Source organism: Pan troglodytes, chromosome 16 (genome assembly GCF_028858775.2).
Source record: "Pan troglodytes isolate AG18354 chromosome 16, NHGRI_mPanTro3-v2.0_pri, whole genome shotgun sequence".
NCBI classification, from domain to species: domain Eukaryota; kingdom Metazoa; phylum Chordata; class Mammalia; order Primates; family Hominidae; genus Pan; species Pan troglodytes.
Window position 1 is genome coordinate 6,628,605 of NC_072414.2, and position 22,959 is coordinate 6,651,563.

General features: G+C 38.7%; 1 protein-coding gene across 17 annotated transcripts in view; it reads right to left on the reverse strand.

Moving 5' to 3' along the window:
- The window catches only part of TJP1 (tight junction protein 1), a 268,566-nt gene that overhangs the window by 60,402 nt on the left and 185,205 nt on the right, over positions 1 to 22,959 (reverse strand). For 16 of the 17 annotated variants that reach the window (XM_009428686.4, XM_009428684.4, XM_009428690.4 and 13 more), the window contains 6 exons: positions 12,747 to 12,871; positions 11,574 to 11,676; positions 5,770 to 6,046; positions 1,844 to 1,947; positions 1,110 to 1,278; positions 648 to 795 (listed from right to left, as the gene is read on the reverse strand). In XM_009428686.4, coding sequence (XP_009426961.3) covers positions 648 to 795; positions 1,110 to 1,278; positions 1,844 to 1,947; positions 5,770 to 6,046; positions 11,574 to 11,676; positions 12,747 to 12,871 — 926 coding nt within the window. Of the gene's footprint in view, positions 1 to 647; positions 796 to 1,109; positions 1,279 to 1,843; positions 1,948 to 5,769; positions 6,047 to 11,573; positions 11,677 to 12,746; positions 12,872 to 22,959 lie in introns of those variants that run through there. The other variant, XM_016927843.3, reaches the window with a different exon arrangement.

Consider the following 22,959-nt stretch of genomic DNA (forward strand, 5'->3'; position numbering starts at 1 on the left):
TCAGCCTCCCGAGTAGCTGGGATTACAAGCATGTGCCAACACACCTGGCTAATTTTTGTATTTTTAGTAGAGACAGAGTTTCACCATGTCGGCCAGGCTGGTCTTGATCTCCTGGCCTCAAGTGATCTGCCTGCCTCGGCCTCCCAAAGTGCTGGGATTACAGGTGTGAGCCACCACACCCGGCCAACACTAGTGTATTTTTAAAAGAGAAAACAAAGTCCAGGTTAATGTGTTTATTAAAGGACTTCTATAGTTAACTTTCCCAAGCAGTAGATTTCTGAAGCTTGCTAGCATCTTCTAATGCAATAGTATGACAAACTGCAGCTGCGGATCAACCGCTTTTGTAAATAAAGTTTTATGGGAACACAGTCATGCCCATTCATTTACACATTGTCTATGATTGCTTTTGCAGTTGAGCAGTGAAAAGAACTATATGGCCTGCATGATTGAAATATGTTTACTATCTGGCCCTTTAAGGGAAAGTTTGCGGTTATTTTAGATTTTAAAAATGTCTAAGTTGAGAAAAACAGATCTAATCTTGAATAATCAAAAGAAATACATCTTTTAATTTTATTTGTAAGCAATTTCAGATACTGGTATCAAGCAAACAAAACCCCTGTATTTTTTTAAAAAATAGGGTGTCTTACCTGCCATTGCTTGGCTGCTGTGGCGAGTGCCTGGAATGATCAGAAGGCTCTGACCGCTGGTCAGGAGATCGTGACCGGCTGCGGCGGGGAGGCCTATCGTGTGATCGACCAGAATGATCTGATGCCAGTGACTGAATTTCTGAAATGTCTGTTAATGAAAGGGTGCTACTTATTTTCCCACAAAAATAATTACAGTCAAGTATAAGGTACTCCAGTAATAATGAAGATAAGCTAGTAAGTAAAATTATATATAAAATGGAAGATTTATGCATTAATTTCACCTGCCAGCAATCATATCAATAGTGGTGAGTTGTCTACAGGAAAAAATGTATATAAAACTTATAGATTTTGAAGGTGTTTGGCTGGTAGAAAATTATCATTTCATTCAAAGATGTTCAATCTCCCTAGTATTTTAAGAAAATAGGTCACTTAGAGGGAACGTTCAAACAGAATCACACTCACCGTCTCTCTCAGAGGCATTAGCAGAGTGGATGCTGTCAGAAAGATCAGGGACATTCAATAGCGTAGCCCGTTCATCTCTTTGAACTACCATTTTTAATTTGCCTTTAGACCTTTCTATCAATGTCTTTGCATCTGTCAATGACATATTTTCTGTCACAGTACCATTTATCTGCAACAGAAAATAAATTACAGCTTGAAAGTAAATAATAAAATACAAATGTTAACTTAGTTTGTTATAAACAGAAATATCCAAACCACTCCTTGCTATGAGAACCAAAATATTCTCTCTACACTTTTCCAAACTGTCAAAGTATTCCACCTTCTTGAGATGATAAAATCTTTACTGTACTGTTGCTGTCAGAAAAACCCATAGTAGCATCCCCTAACTCCTTCTTTGAGGCTGTCACTTTCTATTACTTATAAACAAACGAATAAATAAGCATTTCAATAGTATCTGGAAGCAATTATCAGAACTTTTTAATGTGTAAGAACAGACGTATCTATCTACAAAGTAGTACCGGCCTGTGAATAATTATCTCAGGATGACCCTGTGATACCTAAAGCATTGGTGTCGACATGTAATAATGCATAAAGGGAATTTATATCCCTTTCCCCCAAACACTGATTTTTAATTCTCTTTGGCAAAACTGCTTCAAACAAGAGCACAGACTACATGGTAACTCTAGAACTTGTTTTCTATTTCAGTTCATTAAAAAGTAAGAATATGATTATACCTTCAATACAACATCACCTTCTTGAATATTGCCATCTCTTGCTGCCAAACTATCTTGTGAAATTTCCTTAACAAATATATGGCTTGCCAATCGAAGACCATATTCTGAAATAATGTAAGTAAGTGTTTTTAGTATAACATCCTAAGACACCTAAATAGATTTTACAAGTATACAACTAAACTAATTAACTACTGCATAGAGTTTTCAAGTACAATCAATAACAAGAAATATTTCTTGGCCATCCTGCAAATAAGACATTCCCTCTAATTAGCAAGTCTGCAATGTCTCCGTGAAAGCCAAGGGAAAGTGTATGGTTCAAACGAAGGACTGACAGACCATGTTCCCATATTACTGAAAAGGAGAAAATCCCCAAGAGGACACCATTTCTTTTTGACCAAGCATTGATACACTAGCTCTTCAGAATGCTTAAGGAATACAATTTTCTTTAAGAGACAGGGTCTCACTATGTTGCCCAGGCTGGACTCGAATTCCTGGGGCCAAAAAACCCTCCTGCCTCAGGCTCCAGAGTAGCTGGGACTAACAGACATGTGTCACACTATGCCTGGCTAGAGATATAATTCTAAAGAGTAAACTGCTTGAGGTTTGAAAAACTTTGAAAAGATTGACCATTTTATTGATGACTATTATCATGCATATACTACTTCTATTTTTCCCAGCTCCTAGACCAAAAATATTTCTGATCCTATACACCCCATGACACTGGATAGACATACTCAGAGTACTAGCATGTACTAAGCATGAGGGCAAAGGCTTACAACCAGCCAGGCAGATGTGGGCAGGAGTTATAATGCCAGTCCTTTCCTTTAAACAACCAACAAAGTATCCAAGAGTGAGAACATTGACTCCGTCTGTGGGTAAGGAATGTTGGAAGTTGAGGGAATTACTAGCAGAGTCCAGAGAACTGCCCAGGTTCCTGCAACAGCTGCAGAAAAACATATTTTAAGAAAAATAAGAACAATGACTACAACTATCAATATAATGTCAATAGTAAAAGGATTGCCCCTGGTTCTGTGAGGAGAGTCTTACTGCATTAAAAACAAAATCAAAAACCAAGATGGAAAACAGAAAACTGTTTTAACATGGGATAAATTAACAGACCTATTACCTAAGTGTCTAAAAATTACATAAGAGTAGGCTGGGCATGGTGGCTCATGCCTGTAATTCCAGCACTTTGGGAGGCCAAGGCGGGCGGATCACAAGGTCAGGAGTTCGAGACCAGCCTGGCTAGCATGGTAAAACCATCTCTATTAAAAATACAAAAAATTAGCTGGGCGTGGTGGTGCACACCTATAATCCCAGCTACTTGGGAGGCTGAGGGAGGAGAATTGCTTGAACCTGGGAGGCAGAGGTTGCAGTGAACTGAGATTGTGCCACTGCACTCCAAGCCTGAGAGACAGAGTGAGACTCCGTCTCAAAAAAAAAAAAAATTACATCAGAATTACAGTTTAACTTAAGACAAATATACAAAGAGTACTCACAGCCAGAAATAGAATCAGGGTGAAGAAAACGGCCTTTTAGGATATCTGGGCAAGGAATGAGGCAGTCATCCATACGGTCATTACATCACAGAAGGATAGGGTATTGGTTAAAAGACTGTTCTTCAAGATTAAACACTTATAAATGACCATTACACAGATGACCCCAAAATATTTCTTGTATATTAGTTTGTTCGTTCATTCTAAATATTTCTTGGGGTATATATCAACTAGGTACCAGGCATTAGGGAGAAAGCAGCAAATGAGATAGTTCCTGCACTCTGGCAATTTGCAGTCAGTGAAAAAAAGGATGTTAGCATGGTAATCCCAAATGCGGTGAGTTCAGAGGGCAGAAACACAAGGGTTCTTCACCTACTAGGGGGAAGGAGAAGGCCTCCCTGAGGAAGAAATACTAAAGTTAAAACTTTACCTAAGAAAGACCTAAACCTGAAGGGTATGTTTGTGGGGGAGGGGATGCATGGGGTGAGTGACGGCTGAGAAGTTCAAAACAAATGCATCAAAGTAATGAAGAAAAAAACCTGGTGGACCTAATGAAGTCATAAGTCTAGTGTAGCTGAGACTGAGAACTAATGAAGAAAGGGGCAAAAGAGTAAGACAGAAGTGTCACAGAGGATCTATGAAGAAATCTGCAGAATCAACTTAAAGGGATCCAAGAGACAACCTATGAGACCAAATGAGTCTATGTAAGAGATGACAGTGGCTTGGAAAAGGGTGGAGGCAGTGGAGAAAGAGTGGGATGGATAAGAGTGGTATTCATGAGTGAGGACATTCATCATGCATGGGAAAAAAAGAGAAGGCAAGGGGAACTACCATGTCATCTGGGAATGGTCTGAGAAACTGGATCAATAGAAACACATTCAATTGAATACTTCATGAGAAATACAAAGAAAAATTTTAAGAGGGAGATGAGTTTCATTTGAGATGTGCTGTGTTTCAGGGACCTACAGGAACATCTAAGTGAATATGCCTAACAGTTGGAACACAAGAGTGTAAAGATTTGGGCTGGAGAAAGAGGTTCTGCCATCATCAGCAGTGACTGGAAGCAGGGGAGCAGATGAGATTGCTTAAATTAATTGCTATTCAACCTGAGGAAAAGAAAAAAAAAGTTACCTTAAGTGGAAAAAAAGATTCTAGGAGAGAAACTGACAGAACGTTATAAAGGGCAGGGTGAGGAGAATGAGCTTGCAAAAGATACAGAAAGGTGGGGGGAAAAAACAGAAAGATACAGTACTACCAAAGAAGACATTATTTTTGAAAATAAGGAGTGGTTAACCATGTGAAATGATACTGAAAAGGCAAGCAAGCTAGAGACTGAAAAACTTCCACTAGATTTAGTGTGAACATTTTTGGGGGCAGAGCGGAAAAGATACCAGACCAGAGAGGATTGAGGGGTAAGTAGTGAAGTAAAAACAGCAAATGTTGACAACTTCACTGAGACTTCACTGAATGGGGGTATGGAATACCACCTAGGAGATACGCCAAGTGGTAAAGCAGATCAAAGTAAGTCTTGATAATATTCTGACTGTAACACCCTTTATATCAAAATGATCAGTCAGGCATGCCCACAGGAGGAGCAAGCCACAGTCAGATCCATTTTTTATCAAATTTAATGAGGCATGAGGGAAAGCAGCTGAGTTTCAGTTTCAAAAACTTCAAAGAAGTACTGCATTATGGAGAAATGCCCTATAAGGGGTTCCTTTCCTTAAATTCCTCCATTTAAAAAAAACAGTCTGGAGTGAGGGGGAAGAAGTCCCAGCGGGGCACAGTGGCTTCCCGCCTATAATCCCAGCACTGTGGGAGGCCGAGACAGGTGAATTGCTTGAGCTTACCAATTTGAGAACAGCTTGGGCAACACAGCAAAAACCCTGTCTCTACCCAAAATAAAAAAATTAGCTGGACATGGTGGCATGTACTTGTACTTCCAGCTACCAGGGAGGCTGAAGTGGGAGGACTGCTTGAGCCTGGGAAGCAGAGGTTGCAGGGAGCTGAGACTGTGCCACTGCACTCCAGCCTGGGTGACAGAGCCAGACCTTGTAACAACAACAAAAACAACAACAACAACACTCCCAAGATTTCTCTCCATGATTACACTACTAACAGTTAAGAAAAACACTGAATTTCCATTTGGTGATGGTGTGACATTTCTTGTTAGCATAATTTGTACCTGGCTATTCTCATCACAACAAATCCAAAAGCCAAGCCCTGGACAATTCACTTGAAGTGTTATCTGTTCCAATAGAAAAAATGAACAGTCCCTGAAGCCTGCCATAACAGGATTTGACTTACAGTGATAGAACACAAACACGAAGACAACAAAGCAAAGACATGAAGAGACAGCAACTGTACTTCTCATTAAAATTAGTTTTAAATTTTCATGTGAAAATAACAGCAAGAGTTGGCAGAGAATACCTTCATTTTTCCGGGATTTCACCAGTGTGACTTTAGTAGGTTTAGCGGGCTGGCTGGAAGCCACTGACCGCCTGTCTGACCGCGGGGACAAGCTCCTCTCTCTACTTGCACTTCTATCCCTCGGCCAAATCTTCTCACTCCTTCTGTTAACCACACCACTCCGGCCACTTCTTGGATCATGTATTTCCTCATCATAACTATCTTCTTCATTATCAGATACTGGTTCAGGATCAGGACGACTTACTGGTATTTGAACTTTCTTCTTCCTTCTAATTGTCTGCAAGTTAAAAAGGTTAAAAAATAAGTTGACTGATTTTCATATAAGTACGTTCAGTTCCAAAGAGAAAGGAATATTACACTTCTCATCCCATATTAACTATGAACCAGCAAGAAACAATACACAAACAACTACAACAAATTTCTAAGGAATACATTTCCATAAAGGCTGTGTTTTCTGTTCTCCTGATAAACAGATCTGGTTAAGCACAAATAAGAACGAGTGGGCCTAAAAACCTCTTTATTTACTTCACACAGAAAGATCTTCCTGGTGTAATAATCACAAGCTTACAGGGAAACTAACAACTGTTGGTGGTTTGAATAAAAAGGACAGCACTGTACTCTAATGCCATCAAATATACTCTAGGTGCTACCAAAACCACAGCAAACTTCCAAGCCCAACTTGCTTCCTTAAAAATTTTAGAATGCATCAATATCAAAGCCCACAATTGCCCCAGACCTCTAAGAGATAATTTATTCTATAGCCGCACTAACATTCAATAATATGTTGGAACTAATTAACTCAGCCGTACTTCACCAACACAAACTGCTTTCAGTCTCTGGATCTCTTCAATTTGTACTCCCAGTCTAGGTGCAAATTTTTCCCTCTGGTGTTCTTTTCTCAATGATTCTGGTAACTGGCTCTGTATTGCCTGTCCACTTATTTCCTTCATTCTCTGCAAGCTGACGATCTACATGTATTACACCTGCTGACTGAATGGCCCTGTAATCTGTGGACTACACTTTGCCTTCTCACAATAGTATACACTTGACCTCACTGTAGTTCTACAGGATCTCCTTGTGTATCATCACTCCTTGTCTTCTATGTCGGACACCTTGAGCTACTGAAACTTTTCACTATCTTATTTCCAATTCCTTCATCTTCTCTTATTCTCAGTTCATCAGTTCCATCCTGGTTTCACTCGCATTCCCCCCAAGTTTGCATGAGACATCCTGTTGCCATATTTAAATGACTTTTTCTTGACCCCTCAATCATCTGCCCTGACAAACTCCAGTCCTATTATTACCTTCACTTCCACACTTTGCTGATGAGGCCCTCTGTAAATTCATTTTACAGAAGTCTTGCTCTTGTTCAGCAATCCTTTCATTTACATATTGTTGCCTCTCTGTGGAATTTGCTAATGTAGGTATTCTACAACCATTCTTCAAGATCCCAGCCACTCAGCCTGCTTTAAGATCAGTGCCATTTTACTCCCCCTCCCCTCCTAAATTTTTTCAGTATTTCCCCTCCTAAATTTTTTCAGTGTCTCATTTATTTGGTCCTCCTTCCTTCTGGTCTCAAAGACCAAGGCAATCTTCTCCCTGGATGAATGAAACCCTTGTATTTGAGCTCTCATTCTCATCCCTACCTACCTCTAAGACTTTTTTCTTCATCAATTACCATACTCCAGGTTACCTGAAACTTCAATCTCTTTATTTACCTAAAATCTGTCCTCTACCTACTAAGCTCCCCCAATTAATCTTCTATTTCTCTGTCTTGCTATTCACCTGCATGTTATCATCTTTTCTCTCTTCTCTATGTGCCTAAACTTCTTCAAAGGGCTGCTCTACACTTAATACTACTGCTTCCTATGACTACTACTATTATTATCAGATACTGGCTCAGGATCAGGATGAGGGCCTGAGCAGAGGGCCATTCTGAGGAAACAACGCTGAAGCTCAAGGATGAGAAACAGCACAGGCCAGCATGTGAAAAGGAGGACAGCCAATGCCCTGTTATGAACTGAAAGAGAAAGGCTGCCCTTCTCCTATTGGATCAACCCACAGCTGAAGTCCTTATAGGGTAATATTTTCTGTAAAGCATTCCTAATGCTAGCTGCCTGCTTTTACATCTCACTTCTACTTAATTTCCAACATATTATATTGGAAGCAATACCTGGTATTAGTATTTTAATCTTCAGTTCCTCCAAAGTAATAAACAAAAACAAAGTTGAGCAGATCAGCACTCAAGGCTTTCCCTATCATTCCTGTAAGAGTGCGCCACCTCTTTGGGATCCTACTGTACCTGACCTATCAACCTGAGATGACGTGCATTATATGGTTATCAGTATGTATACCTATCCAGCCCACTAAGATTTGAGTTTTTTGAGAAGTTCCTTACCATGCATTTAACTGTACATATAATGCAATGCTTGCATCTAGTAGGTGCTTAATTTATTGAAAGGTAACCAGTCCTATTGTGATTCTCTACTTATGAATCAACAGTTATAAACATGAATAATAATTAGTAGGTGTGACAACTATGCTCGATTTTAACACTATGAAAAATTTGGAATCAAAATTTTTAGGAAAAAAAATGCCTACTTCAAAATAGTTTAGCTTAACTAAGTCTCAAAGGTAAAATAAAACAAAATGATGCCATGTAAGTACTAGAAAAAAATACAACAGAGAGGCTTTTGCAATTAAAAGGCTTTTGGAAGCATGACACCAAGGCAGAACCAATAAAATGAAAGTCTGACAGACATGACAAAATAAAAATGAAAACATTTCAATGTTGTAATAAAATGATACAAACCAACAAACACAAACAACTTACAAGCATTCACAAAAGCAAAGAGGATAACAACACATGAGGTATGTATGACAAAAGGCTAATAATCTGACTACAGAAAACACTCTAGTATGACCATCACCACCATATAAATGCAAAGGACATGAACAGGTAAATGAAAAAACAAATGGGTAGTAAATACACCATGAGAGGATCAAATCCACTTGTGATTTAAAATGTTTCATTTGAAACACTTGTTTATAGCTTATCAGTTTGGCAAAGATTTAAGACCTGTTGAAAACTGAACTCTCAATAGCCTATTGATTTTCTGAAGGACAAACTGGCAATACATACATCAAAAGTCATTCAGGCCCTTTGACTCTGAAAAGCCACTCATAGAAAATTATTCTAAACATTAACTAAACAAGTAGGTAGTAATATGATGATTTTTGCAGCTGAATTTTAAAAAAATACTTGCGGACTGGACACTGAAATGCCTGTGAATGAGTGGGTTGGATAAATATATATGCATAGTGAAATGCTGCATGGCCATGTGGATACCTACACAGTCATGCACCATGTAAAACAACGGACAACACGTACTGCAGGGGCCCCATAATATCACAATGGAGCTGAAAATCTCCTATCACCTAGGGACGCCACAGGGTCACAATGTCGTGGGTGCACTGCAGTACTTATGTTGGTGGTGATGCTGGTGTAAACAAAGCTACTATGCTGCCAGTGGAATAGAAGTGTAGCAGATACAAGATGTACAGAATATAATACTTGATAATGACTATGTTACTGGTTTATGTATTTACTATGCTAAACTTTTTATCATTACTGCAGAGTGTACTCCCTCTACTTATTTTTTTTCTACATGTTAACTGAGAAAACAGCCTCAGGTAGGTCCTTCAGGAGGTGTTCCACAAGAAGGCATTATGTCACAGGAGATGATGGCTCCATGCGTGTTACTGCCCCTGAAGACCTCCCACTAGGACAAACTGTGGAGGTGGAAGACAGTGACACTGATGACCCTGATCCTGGGTAGCCCTAGGCTAATGTGTGCGCTTGTGTCTTAGTTTTTACTAAAAAAGTTTAAAAAGTGAAAAATAAAAAATTTTAGGCTAGGTGCAGTGCCTCCTACCCGTAATCCCAGAACTTTGGGAGGCGGAGGCAGGCAGATCACTTGAGGCCCGGAGTTCAATACCAGCCTGGCTAACATGGCAAAACCCAGTCTCTACTAAAAATACAAACTACGGGCTTGGTAGTGGTCGTCTGTAATCCCAAGGCTGAAGCACGAGAATCACCTGAACCAGGGAGGCGGAGGTTGCGGTGAGCCAAGATCACGCTACTGCACTCTAGCCTGGGTGACAGAGCGAAACCGTGTCTTAAAAAAACACAGCCTGTAATCCAAGCACTTTGGGAGGCCAAGGCGGGGCGGATCACGAGACAGCCTCCATCAGGAGATCGAGACCATCCTGGCTAACATGGTGAAACCCTGTCTCCACTAAAAATACAAAAAAATTAGCTCTGGTGGCGGGTGCCTGTAGTCCCAGCTACTCGGGACGTTGAGCTTGCAGTGAGCCAAGATCGCGCCACTGCACTCCAGCCTGGGCGACAGAGTGAGACTCTGTCTCAAAAAAAACAAAACAAAAACAAAAAGAACCCAAAAAATTTTAAATATTTTTGTACAGCTGTACAATGTGTTTGTTATTACGAGAGTCAAAAAGTTAGAAAGTTTATAGGTTAAAAAAGTTTCAGTAAGCTAAGGTTTATTATTGAAGAAAGAAGACTTAAATAAATTTTATAAATTTATAAAATATTAAATACATTAAAAATATTAAAACGTTAAAAATTTAGTGCAGCCTAAATGTACAGTGTTTACAAAGTCTACAGTAGTGTACAGTAATGTCCTAAGATGTCACATTCACTCACCACTCACTCGCTGACTCACTCAGAGCAACTTCCAGTCCTGCAAGCTCCATTCATAGTAAGTGCACTAAACAGGCATATAATTTTTTTATCCATTATATATTTTTACTGTACTTTTTCCATGTTTAGACATACACATACTTACCACTGTTTTACAGCTGCCTACAGTATCCAGAACAGTAACATAATATATCTATTATGAGAAGTGAATTATCAGGCAATTCTGTCTTTGTGTGAACATCACAGAACGTTATCTTCCCAAACCCAGATGGTATAGCCTACTACACATCTAGGCTACTTGGCATAGCCTATTGCTCCTCGGTTACAAGCCTGTACAGCATGTTACTGAACTGAATACTGTAAGCGACTGTAACACAATGGTAACTACGTGTGTATCTAAACACGGTAAAGGTAAATACGGTACTATAATCTTATGGAACCACTGTCAGATATGTGGTCTGTTGTTGACCAAAACATTGTCATGCAGCATGTGACTGTAGAGGAGGAAAAGAGGAGGAAACATTAAGCCAAAAAGAGGTAACTATTTGGCCGGGCGCGGTGGCTCACGCTTGTAATCCCAGCACTTTGGGAGGCCAAGGCAGGCAGATCACGAGGTCAGGAGATCGAGACCATCCTGGCTAACACGGTGAAACCCCATCTCTACTAAAAATACAAAAAATTAGCCGGGCGTGGTGTCAAGTGCCTGTAGTCCCAGCTACTCAGGAGGCTGAGGCAGGAGAATGGTGTGAACCCAGGAGGCGGAGCTTGCAGTGAGCCGAGACCGTACCACTGCACTCCAGCTTGGGCGACAGAGCGAGACTCCGTCTCAAAAAAAAAAGGTAACTATTTAACTGTCCCCTTTCCTTTTTCAATTGAAAAAAATCCTGGTATCTAAACTGAGAAAATACACGTACCAGTGACAAACCACACCAGTGTTAGAAGAAACACTCAAGTGTAAACAAATAACTTTGGAACTATTGTTTCAGTTTTCCTTAAATGGGAAGGATAAATTCAAATACCAGAAATGTATCAACAATAAAGTTGGGGTACCTTTACTAAATTACAGAGAAAAGATACTTACAATTTTTGCATTTTTCCCACTTTTCCTTAGTTGCTGAACAGCAAAAGCATGTTCAACATTATCCATTGAAACTCCGTTAACCATTGCAACTCGGTCATTTTCCCTAAGGGGAAAAGGGCACAAAATAATATGTTAGAGAAAAACATTCTGGTAAGTTTATGATGATATTTCCAAGATAGGTACTTCTAAAATGTAATCTAATTATGAGCCAATTAATTAATTTCTCTTCAGATCAATGATAAAATAATGTCAACTGACTTACTTTCAGATTTCTCCGCAGAATGTTTAACAAGTAACTAACCACAGGTCCTTAATTTTTTTAAATCATTAACAAAGTATTTCCCCAAAAGACTGAACAGATATCACATACACGAAATGATTCTTGGTAGTACAGTTACAGGGCATTAAATGATACTAAGTCATACAGCTGGAAAACGTACTCCCTTTTAAGTTTTTCATCTTTTAATTCTCTTTTAATTCTTCTAATTATAGTGCCATTATTTTGCTAGTGTATTTTGTGTTTCTCTTTCTCTTACTAATCTTCATAGGGAATAAAAAGGGTGCAAGACTTGGGGAGGAGGCTTCTGAAGGCTAGATTCTACCCAAAAGGAGTTATACATTTTCTTTTTCACTATTTTTACAGTTACACATTATATTTAAAGTGAGTGATACTAGCTTTCCAATTTTCATAGGGATAAAGCTTCCTTTATTTTCTTTGGAGACAGGGTCTCGCTCTGTCACTCGGGCTGGAGTACAGTGGTGCAATCATGGCTCATTGCAGCCTCAGATTCTTAAGTTCAAGGGATTCTCCTGCCTCAGCCTCCCAAGTAGCTGGGACTGCAGGCACAAGCCACCATGCCCAGCTGATTTTTAAACTTCTTTTGTAGAGATGGGGATCTCACTGCATTGCCCAGGCTGGTCTCAAACTCTTGGTCTCAAGTGATCCCCCTGCCTCAGCCTCCCAAAGTGCTAGGATTACAGGAGTGAGCCACCACACCTAGCCAGTTTCCCTCTTAAGTAAATATATGTTAATTTAAGGAAAAATATATGAAGCATGGCACAGGTGGAGTGTGAATATGACAAAATCACTAAGACAGTGTAAGACAGTAGGCCAGTGCCTGAGGAGAGGAACACTGCTTGTTGCACAGTGCCCACGATAAGCAGCACTCTTACTGTAGCTGTCCTTCAGCTGGTCCTCCTTTCAGCACATCTGAAATCACTATTGACGTTTCCCCACTCTGAAAATGAGGATTATCTCGTCCACCAGATATTGCAATTCCAAACCCAAATCCAGGAGCCTAAAGTAAAAATTACAGTAAAATATTGCTATTAAGGAAAAAAGTAATTGTTATATCATACTCTACAATCTAGAGAAGCCAAAATATAAAAATTACAATCTTAATATATCTGTGATCAATAAACACTCACCTGCATGGTTACCTATTAGAATTATCCTTGTACAAGAATGCATGCTCTAATAACTACTGGACATAACAGAATATTAAAAATCGCCAACTATATACATGTTCTTTAAAAACCAAAAGACAATTAAAAATTATTAATACTGAGATCCTGACTTTATTTTTGATCAGAAGAGGTCCTGAGGAGACTGGCAGAGCCCAGTGTGATCATCAGTCATCCTGGCAACTGATTTAGAAGATGACAGACTTATCCAGCATACACACCCTTTGTCATTTTACATAAATATCAATTGCTTTGAAAATCAAGTATTAGTTATTTCAGCTTCTTTCAACAACTTCTGCCAACTCCTAAAAATCTCTGTAGAATATAATGCCTTGTGCACACTATACAATAGAAGGTGTACATTAGCCATATTGAACTAACATTGTAAAATTACCTTTTTAAAAAACTAAATTATAATAAGCTACGCACTTCTGAAAGAGCCAAGAATCTTTACCACAATGACTCAGGACAGACCGGTATAGAAAAAATTCAAAATATTTTCCAGGTTGTTAAAAAATTACCTAATCTCAAAGAAATCACTATTCCCTAGAAAGGATATGAAGTACTTAAGAGTAGTTTAAAGAGACAATATACATTTTCTTAAGGCTACAGAATCATTAAGCCAGAAATGTATGTTTTTGTATAAAACTGTACAATTCAAACTGCCTGAGGACAAAGGTAACAACTTCCTCCCTCAGCTTTCCAGTCCGCAACAGAGGAGACTATTTTCACCATGAATAGTGCATACATCACCTTTCCTGCCATCCCAAAGCCTATAGAAGCAGCAAAAGAAAAAAAAATCTTCTTAAAAATGAATAAATACCAACTATTCCAAGTGTCCATCAACTGATGAATGGATAAAACGTGATATATATCCATACAATGAAACATTGTGCGTAAAAAGGAATGAAGTACTCATACATAGTATAACATGAATCAACCTTGAAAACATCATGCTAAGGTGAAGAAACCAGTCACAAAGGTTAATAGATTCTATTATTCCGTTTATATAAAATGCTCAGAAAGGCAAATCTATAAAGACAAAAACCTGAATGGTGGTTGTCTAGGGCTACAGGGATTGGAGGGGGTGATAGTTCAATGGGAGGTGTTTTTTTTTCCCCAGTAATGAAAATGTTTTAAAATGGACTCTGGTGATGGTCACACAACTCGGAACACGCTAAAAACCAATGAACTGCATACTTTGTTTGGTATGTGAATTATATGGCAATAAAGCGAACACAAAAAAGTTAATATGAAAAAAGAAAATAATAAAACAGGGAAATTTCTGAGTAACTGAAGATAATGGCAACCATCTGAATCTGTTTCTCTATATATTCTCCCAAAATTTAATAGAACAAAAATAGACCAACTACAGTGGTTCTCCCTTATCCTCGGTCTCATGTTCTTTGCTTTCAGTTACTTCAGGTCAACTGCAGTCTGAAAATTTTAAACGGAAAACTTCAGAAATAAACAATTGGTAAGACTTAAATTGCACACCGTTATGAGTAGTGTGATGAAATATTTTGCCATCCTGCTACATCCCATCTAAGATGTGAATCATCCCTTTGTCCAGTGTCTCCACGCCATAGGGGCTCCCCACCCATTAGTTACTCAGTAGCTGTCACAGTTATGAGATCAACTGTGGAGAGGTAACACAATGCTTGTGTTCAAGTCACCCTTATTTTACTTAATCATGACCCCAAAGTACAGTAGTAGTGATGCTGGCAATTCGGTATACCAAAGAAAATCTGTAGTGTTTCCTTCAAGAGAGAAGGCGAAAGTCCTCCACTTAATACAGAAAAAAAAAAAAACATATGCTGAGGTTACTAAGATCTACAGGGAGAAGGAATCTTCTATTAGTGAAATTGTGAAGGAAAACGAAATTTGTGCTGGTTTTGCTGTCACACCTAAAATTGCAAGGGTTTTGCCACAGTGCATGGTAAGTGCTTATTTAAGATGGAAAAGGCATTAAACTTGTGAGTGGAAGACAGGCACAGAAATGTGCTCCAATTAACAGCAAAACTGGGTTTGATACTATCCAAGAATTCGGGCATCCACTGGGGGAACATATACCCCATGGCTCAGAGGGGACTACTGTACACAAAACCATACACTCATCATAATTCAAAGACAATATCCAAATTTCAAATTAAAAGCAGGACTAAAACTTCAAAAATAAACAATTAGAGACAAATGACTGTTAGTACGGCATTAGAAAACATAAGAGACTACAGAACAAATTCAAATAAATTTGAAAACCTAAAGGAAACATAATTCCTGAGGAAATATAGATGGCCAAAATTGACCCTATTATAAATAAAAAGCTTAAACGGCCCAATTTCTGGAGAAAAAAGCAGCAAAATTTATGAGAGAATTATCCCACAAAAAGGCACCAGGCGCAAATGATTTCCCAGAGAAATTGTGCCAAAACATGCAATATCCAGACAGCCTCAATACAATATATTGTTTCAGAACACTGATATCAAGGAAAGCTTCTAAATTCTTTTTATGAAGCAAGTATAATACTGACACTGAAAGCTGATGACTGTCCATGATAATGACTAACCCCCCAATATTACAGCTCAACATAATTTATCTGTATCAGTGTAAAATACAAAATAAAAATAAGCAAACAAAGGCCAACACTACATAAATATTCCATGAAAAAGGGATTAATTCCAGGAATGCAGGATTAGTAGGAAATCCACTGGCATAATATATCCTATTAATAAATCTAGAGAAAAAAATTATATGATTATCTCCAAGATCCTGAAAAAGCCTTTGACAAAATTTGACTTTCACCGCTGAAGAGAAAACAAAGTTTGTGAAAATGCACTGTAACAAACCCTGTAATTATGTTGCTTTTTGTTAAAGTACACAAAGAAAATCCAGCTTTTCATACACAGATACAGTCATTGAAAAAGAAGAGTTATTTTAGTAGCCTTTTTAGGTAATTATGAAAATTCATGTTTGACTTTATGCCAAAAACTTAATAAATGATAGTTTCCTAAAGGAGAGTAACAATGTACAGTTTGAAACCATATCATTCAACTGTCTGTACTGTTGCATGAATTATCTATTGGCCTATTTTACACTCTGAATGAGTATTTTATCCATGTATAATTTTACTATAGCATGCCTTACTCTTTCGGAAAATACTGGTTCCCTGAGGTAGGTAAATCTTCCAAATGATGCCACATTTCACCACACAGTGTATTTTAAAATCATGTGTTAATACCACTATCAAGGTTATCAAAAGAGTCTTTAAGTACTGAAAAGCTACTGAGCTTACGGTGGCAGATAAAAATTTCTCAAATTTTAAATTTTGTTTTAAAAATCAGTTTTCAATGTTAGCAACAAATACTATCAAGAATTGTTCTCCTTGAAGCAAGGTACTCATTCATTTTGGAGAAATATGTTTGCCAAATATTCAAGTTTGGATAACCATACATTCCTTCAAGTAAACAATTGTTCAAGTAAAAGTGATGCCTGCCTTCCACCCCCCCACTCAATACACAGCTGCAATTCAAATAATCACACAAGTACTTTAGTACAAGGCAGAAGTACTTTAGGCACACTTCCTGTTTGCATACCTAGACTACTGAAAACGTGTGTATTCAAGGGTTGGAAAGTAACAAGACACAGTTCTTACTGTTTCAAGTCATTCTTAAATAAAACTGAAATTGTTCTTTTAATCTACGAGTGTGTGACAATGACTATTATACGGTTTGGTGCCCCTGCCTTGATTTGGGCTACAAAGCCCACAGTTTTAACCACCATTGTTTCTGAACCTGCAGTCAAATAATAACACAGCGAAGAAGATAAGAAATACCTTCATATTGAATAAAAAGAGTTTTGCCCTTGAACCTAAAAAGGTTTCAGGGACCTTTAGGAGTCCACAGACCATACTTTGAAAATGTCGATATTAAGAACTACTTAAACATGAAGGGAGAAAAAAAAAAATAAAACAAAATAAAACAATGAAACAATTTACAAAAGATATATGAGATGTTAAAACCCACAGATAAATGCAAATTAAAACCAAAGAACACCAAGAACAGAAACATTAAAGTATAACATATTTCAGAAAAGGGAGGCTATAGCAAACAGTCTACTACTGATGGGCACACAAATTGCTACAACTTTCAGGAGAGGAATTTGGCAGTAACCTAACAAAACTACAAATGTACTATCTTTTGACAGAGCAAACTAACTTCTAGAAAGTACCCTAAAGATACACATACCTCTCTCACAATACAAAGGTAACAAACGCACAAGGTTATTCATTGCAGACTGTTTGTAATTGCAAAATGCTGGGAAAACACCTAAACACCCCAGCCTTAGTAAAGGATTATCCTTTCCCTTTTATTCTCCTTCAAAGAAGTTGGGGCTAATCTTTGTAATTTAGTAATCTGAAAAATTACTCTATGTAATTTTATAGTATGAACTTACATCTTGTTTGGTAGTTCTTTTATTTTCCTCTTTTATTTAAAAGTTAAAAACATAAAAAGATTTAAAAAAACCAAAAACATTAGGAACTTTCAATAAGCAAGGCAGGGATGCGAGCATACATTTTAAAAAATTACTTGTGAGCAAGTAAATGCAGTTCCGGCACCTAGTAGGGCAGGTAATCCTGCTACATCAGTGCTTACCACAGTTCACTTAATGACTATCCAGGAAGCCTGCGACTTCTTACCCAGGCTGCAGGTAAGAATCACTTGGGAACAATTTCAAAACTGCTTGCTGATGCATGATCCTCAATCTATAACAATTAAGTAAAAATGGAGAAGAGGAGTTGGTGGACTTAAAAAAAAAAACAAAAAAAATAGCCCCCAGGTGATTCTAATGAGCAGCCAGGAACGAGAGCTGCAGCTTTCAATGTTTTCTGAATATAAGATCAGTTCATTAAAAATTTCAAAAGGTTCAACTTTTCCCCACTTTCCCTTCCCTCTACCTTCATAATTGTCTTATTTGGCCCTTTCAACACATTTCTCACCTCCACTGCACTACAAGTGTTGGCAGTGCTGTCCCTCTAACACAAAGACCCTAATCCAATAGATCCTTGCCCCTAAGTCCAAATTCCTTAGCATGCAGTGCCTTTGAATACAACTCCAAACTTGCTTCCCAGCACCCCAGTCTTTGCTCTAAACCCACCTAAATACTGATTCCTGCTTAGGCAGATCATGCAATATCAAACTATAGCTTAACATCTCCTCTCTGCCTAGGATTTCCTTACTACCTTATCAATCTTGGAAGCTTCAGCTCATCTTTCAAAACCCAGGTTCCATGTCACCTCATTCATAAAACTACCCTTGGCTTTCACAGAAGTGGTCCATCCTGTACATGTGCTGGGGCACATGTACACACTTGTGCTACTTAACACACAGCACAAGTAGCCTCGGTTAGCAAGGCCCTATTTGGGAGGAAGTCACATATTTAAAATCGAAGGCTAACCTGATTAAGCCCGCCAAACTTAACCTGCCTTTTTCATCGCTTACTTCCAGTTGATCTATTTTAAACTCCCCACTAGCAAGTCACATAGCAAATCTCCCACGAACTTCCTTACAGATAACTTCCGAATGTGGGTCACTACAGTAACGGTTGCTTAAAGTTATTTCCAGGAACCAGTTGGCAGCTCTTGTCCACTTCAAGCTGATTAAGACCACCGACCCTTCAACTGGGCCTGCATGAATGCCCAAAGAGAGGTGACTGTTTGATGTCAGAGGGCCAAAACCTCCTTCCTCAGATCATGGTGATACTGCCATTTTTCAAACATGCATTCTATGAAGAGCTGTATAACTTGACTACATGTATGCAGATCCTAACTAACTCACTTTTCCTTACCCCCAATCTTTCTCCCCCACACCTTGGAGAACCTTGGTACTCTATTCCAAAAACATCCTTAAAATCCCATCTTTGGAGAGATGGGTTTGAGATTTGTTCTCCCATCTCCTCATTTGGCAGTCTTGTGAGTAAAATCTTTTCTCTTTGCCAAAACAAGTCATCGCAGTGACTAGCTTGCTAGTTCAATATATTCGTATACATCTTTCACCTCAATGCAACCCTGCAGAAGCCTGACACAAAGTGGTTCACGAAGTTAGTGAACCTCAACAAGTATTTGATTGATTATGCAATTTAACTTTAATTCTATTTCCCTTTATAGAGACTCTTTTTTTAAACTAGCCCTAATTAGAGCACTAAAAACAGAATTCTGGAAAAATTAGCAGCAATGAGAGTAGGCATGAATGAATCTTCCTGAATAAAAACAGGCAGTCGACTACATAACAAACCAAGAATCCAAGTGCAACATTTACAACAAAACTAGGGGGTCAATGTATCCCCCTTGAAGTGCAAAATGCAACGAGGAGGGGATAAACAACCGGCTATGGAGACTTCCTTAGCATGTGAACGAAGCCATATTTCTAAAACAAACAAACAAACAAACAAACAAACAAAATCCTCCCCGCCACCTCCCGAAGGAAAAAAAAAAAACCACCACAAATTACAGGCAAAAATGAGAAAAAGAAAACGATCAGAATCAAACCCTCTATACCAGCAGTCCTCAACCTCTTTGGCACCAGGGATTGGTTTCTTTGAAGACAATTTTTCCACAGACCGGCAGGTGGAGGGGATGGTTTCGGGACAATCCAAGCACATTACATTTATTGTGTACTTTATTTCTATTATGATTACACTGTAATATATGATGAAATAATCACAAAACTCACCATATTGTAGAATCAGTGGGAGCCCTGAGCTAGTTTTCCTGCAACTAGATGGTCCCATCTGGGGGTGATGGGAGACAGTGACAGATCATCAGGCATTAGATTCTCCTAAGGAGTGTGCAACCTAGATCCCTTGCATGCATGGCTCACAACAGGGTTCACACTCCTGTGAGAATGTGATGCCGCCACAGGAGGCAGCGCTCAGGCAGTAATGAGAGCAATGGGGGGTGGCTGCAAATACAGGTGAAGCTTTGCTCACTTGCCTGCCGCTCACCTCCTGCTGTGTGGCTCAGTTCCTAACAGGCCAAAGATCCGTACATCTCTGTGGCCTGGGGGATGGAGACCTCCGCTCTACATAAAGTTACTATATAATGGATACTGAGTAGCAGAATAACATCTCTGCAGACAATAAAAGTATGCCTGAAAGAAGGCTTAAAAGAGGGAGAGGATTAAAACTGTTATTAGCACAAGAAGATACAAGACATGAAAGAATTAGAAAAAATGTAGAAATGAAGAGGAAGAATTCGAGACCAAATCTGAAATTTTAAAAAGTCATTTTAGATAGGAATATAAGACCAAAAAACATCTTAAGAGAAAAAGTAAAAAAAAATCAACCTAACATCCTAACATTAAATCAACAATACATACGACATTAACAATATTACATACATTAACAACCTAATATTACAACAAAAAGAACTATAGGAACAAAAGCAAACCAACTCCAGAGCTAGCAGAAGACAAAAAATAACAAAAAGAGCTGAACTGAAGGAGCCAGGCACGAAACACCATTCAAAAGACCAACGAATTCAGGAATTGTATTTTTGAAAAAAAATCAGTAAGATAAACTATTAGCTAGACAAAGAAGAGAGAAGATCCAAATAAACACAATTAGGACAAAGGGGATACCACTGACCCCACAGGAATACAAGTAACCATCAGAGAATACTATGAACACCGCCATGCACACAAACTAGAAAATCTAGAAGAAACTGATAAATTCCTGGACAAACCCACCCTCCCAAGACTGAACCAGGAGAAACTGAATCTCTGAACATACCAGTAACAAACGCCAAAAGTGAATCAGTAGTAAATATCCTACCAACTAAAAAAACCCCAGGACCAAATGAATTAATAGCTGCTCTACATGTACAAACAAGAGCTGGAACAATTTCTACTGAAACTATTCCCAAAAACTGAAGAGGAGGAACAATACCCCAACTCATTCTATGAGGTCAGCATCATCCTGATACCAAAACCTGGCAAAGACACAAAAAACAAAACTTCAGGCAAATTATCTTTGATACACATTGATGCAAAAATCCTCAACAAAATACTAGCAAGCTGAATCCAGCAGCATATCAAAAAGCTAATCCACCACAATCAAGTAGGCTTTATCCCTGGGATGCAAGGTTGGTTCAACATATGCAAATCATTAAATCTGATTCATTACATAAACAAAACTAAAGACAAAAACCACGTGATTATCTTAATAGATGCAGAAATGGCTTTCAATAAACTTCAACTCCCTTCATCTTAAGAACTCTCAATAAACTAGGCATTGAAATTGAAGGAACACACCTCAAAATAGTAAGAGCTGTATATGACAAACCTACAGCCAACATCATACTGAATGGGCAAAAGCTGGAAGCATTCTCCTTGAGAACCAGCACAAGACAAAGATGCCCTCTCTCATCACTCCTATTCAACACAGTACTGGAAGTCCTGGCCAGAGCAATTAGGTAAGAGAAAGAAATAAAGGGCATCCGAATAGGAAGAGAGAAAGTTAAACTACCCTGTTTGCAGATGACATGATTCTGTATCTAGAAAACCTCATGGTCTCAGTGCAAAAGCTCCTTAAGCTGATAAAATAACTTCAGCCAAGTTTCAGGATACAAAATCAATATACAAAAACCACTAGCATTCTTATAAACCAACAACAGCCAAGAGCCAAATCAGGAATGCAATTCATATGGAACCAAAAAAGAGCTCAAAAAGCCAAGACAATCCTAAGCAAAAAGAACAAAGCTGGAGGCATTATGTTACCCAGCTTCAAACTAAACTACAGGGCTACAGTAACCAAACAGCATGGTACTGTAACAAAGACAGACACACAGACCAACGGAACGTAACAGGGAGCCCAGAAATAAGGCCACACATACGACCATCTGATCTTCGACAAAGCTGACAAAAACAAGCAATGGGGAAAGGATTCCTTATTCAATAAATGGTGCTGGGATAACTGGCTAGCCATATGCAGAAGATTGAAACTGGAACCCTTCCTTATACCATACATAGAAATCAACTCAAAATGGATGAAAGACATCAATGTAAAACCCAAAACTATAAAAACCCTGGAAGACAACTCAGGCAATACCATTCCGGACATAGGAACTGGCAAAGATTGCATGACAAAGATGCCAAAAGCAACTGCAACAAAAGCAAAAATTGACAAATGGAATCTAATTAAACTAAAGAGCTTCTGCACAGCAAAAGAAACCATCAAAAGAGTAAACAGACAACCTACAGAATATGAGAAAACATCTGCAAACTATGCATCTGACAAAGGTCTAATATCCATCATCTATACACAATTTTACAAGGAAAAAAAACAACCCCATTAGAAAGTGGGCAAAGGACAAGAACAGACACTTTTCAAAAAAAAAAAAAAAAAAAAAAAAACATGTTGCCAATAATCATATGAAAAAATGCTCAACATCAGTAATCATCAGAGAAATGCAAACTGAAACCACAATGAGCGGCCGGGCGTGGTGGCTCACTCCTGTAATACCAGCACTTTGGGAGGCTGAGGCTGGTGGATTACCTGAGGTCAGAAGTTCGAGGCCAGCCTGACTAACATGGGGAAACCCCATCTCTACTAAAAGTACAAAACTTAGCCAGGCGTGGTGGTGCATGCCTGCAATCCCAGCTATTCGGGAGGCTGAGGCAGGAGAATCGTTTGAACCCGGGAGGCAGAGGTTGCAGTGAGCCAAGATTGTGCCACTGTACTCCAGCCTGGGCAAAAAGAGCAAAACTCCATCTCAAAGAAACAAACAAAAACACAAAGATATCATCTCACACCTGTCAGAATGGCTAATATTTAAAAAAGTAAAAAAAAAATAACAGATGCTGGCAAGGCTACAGGGAAAAGGGACTGCTTATACACGTTGGGGAAGGCAGTATGGCAGTTCCTCAGA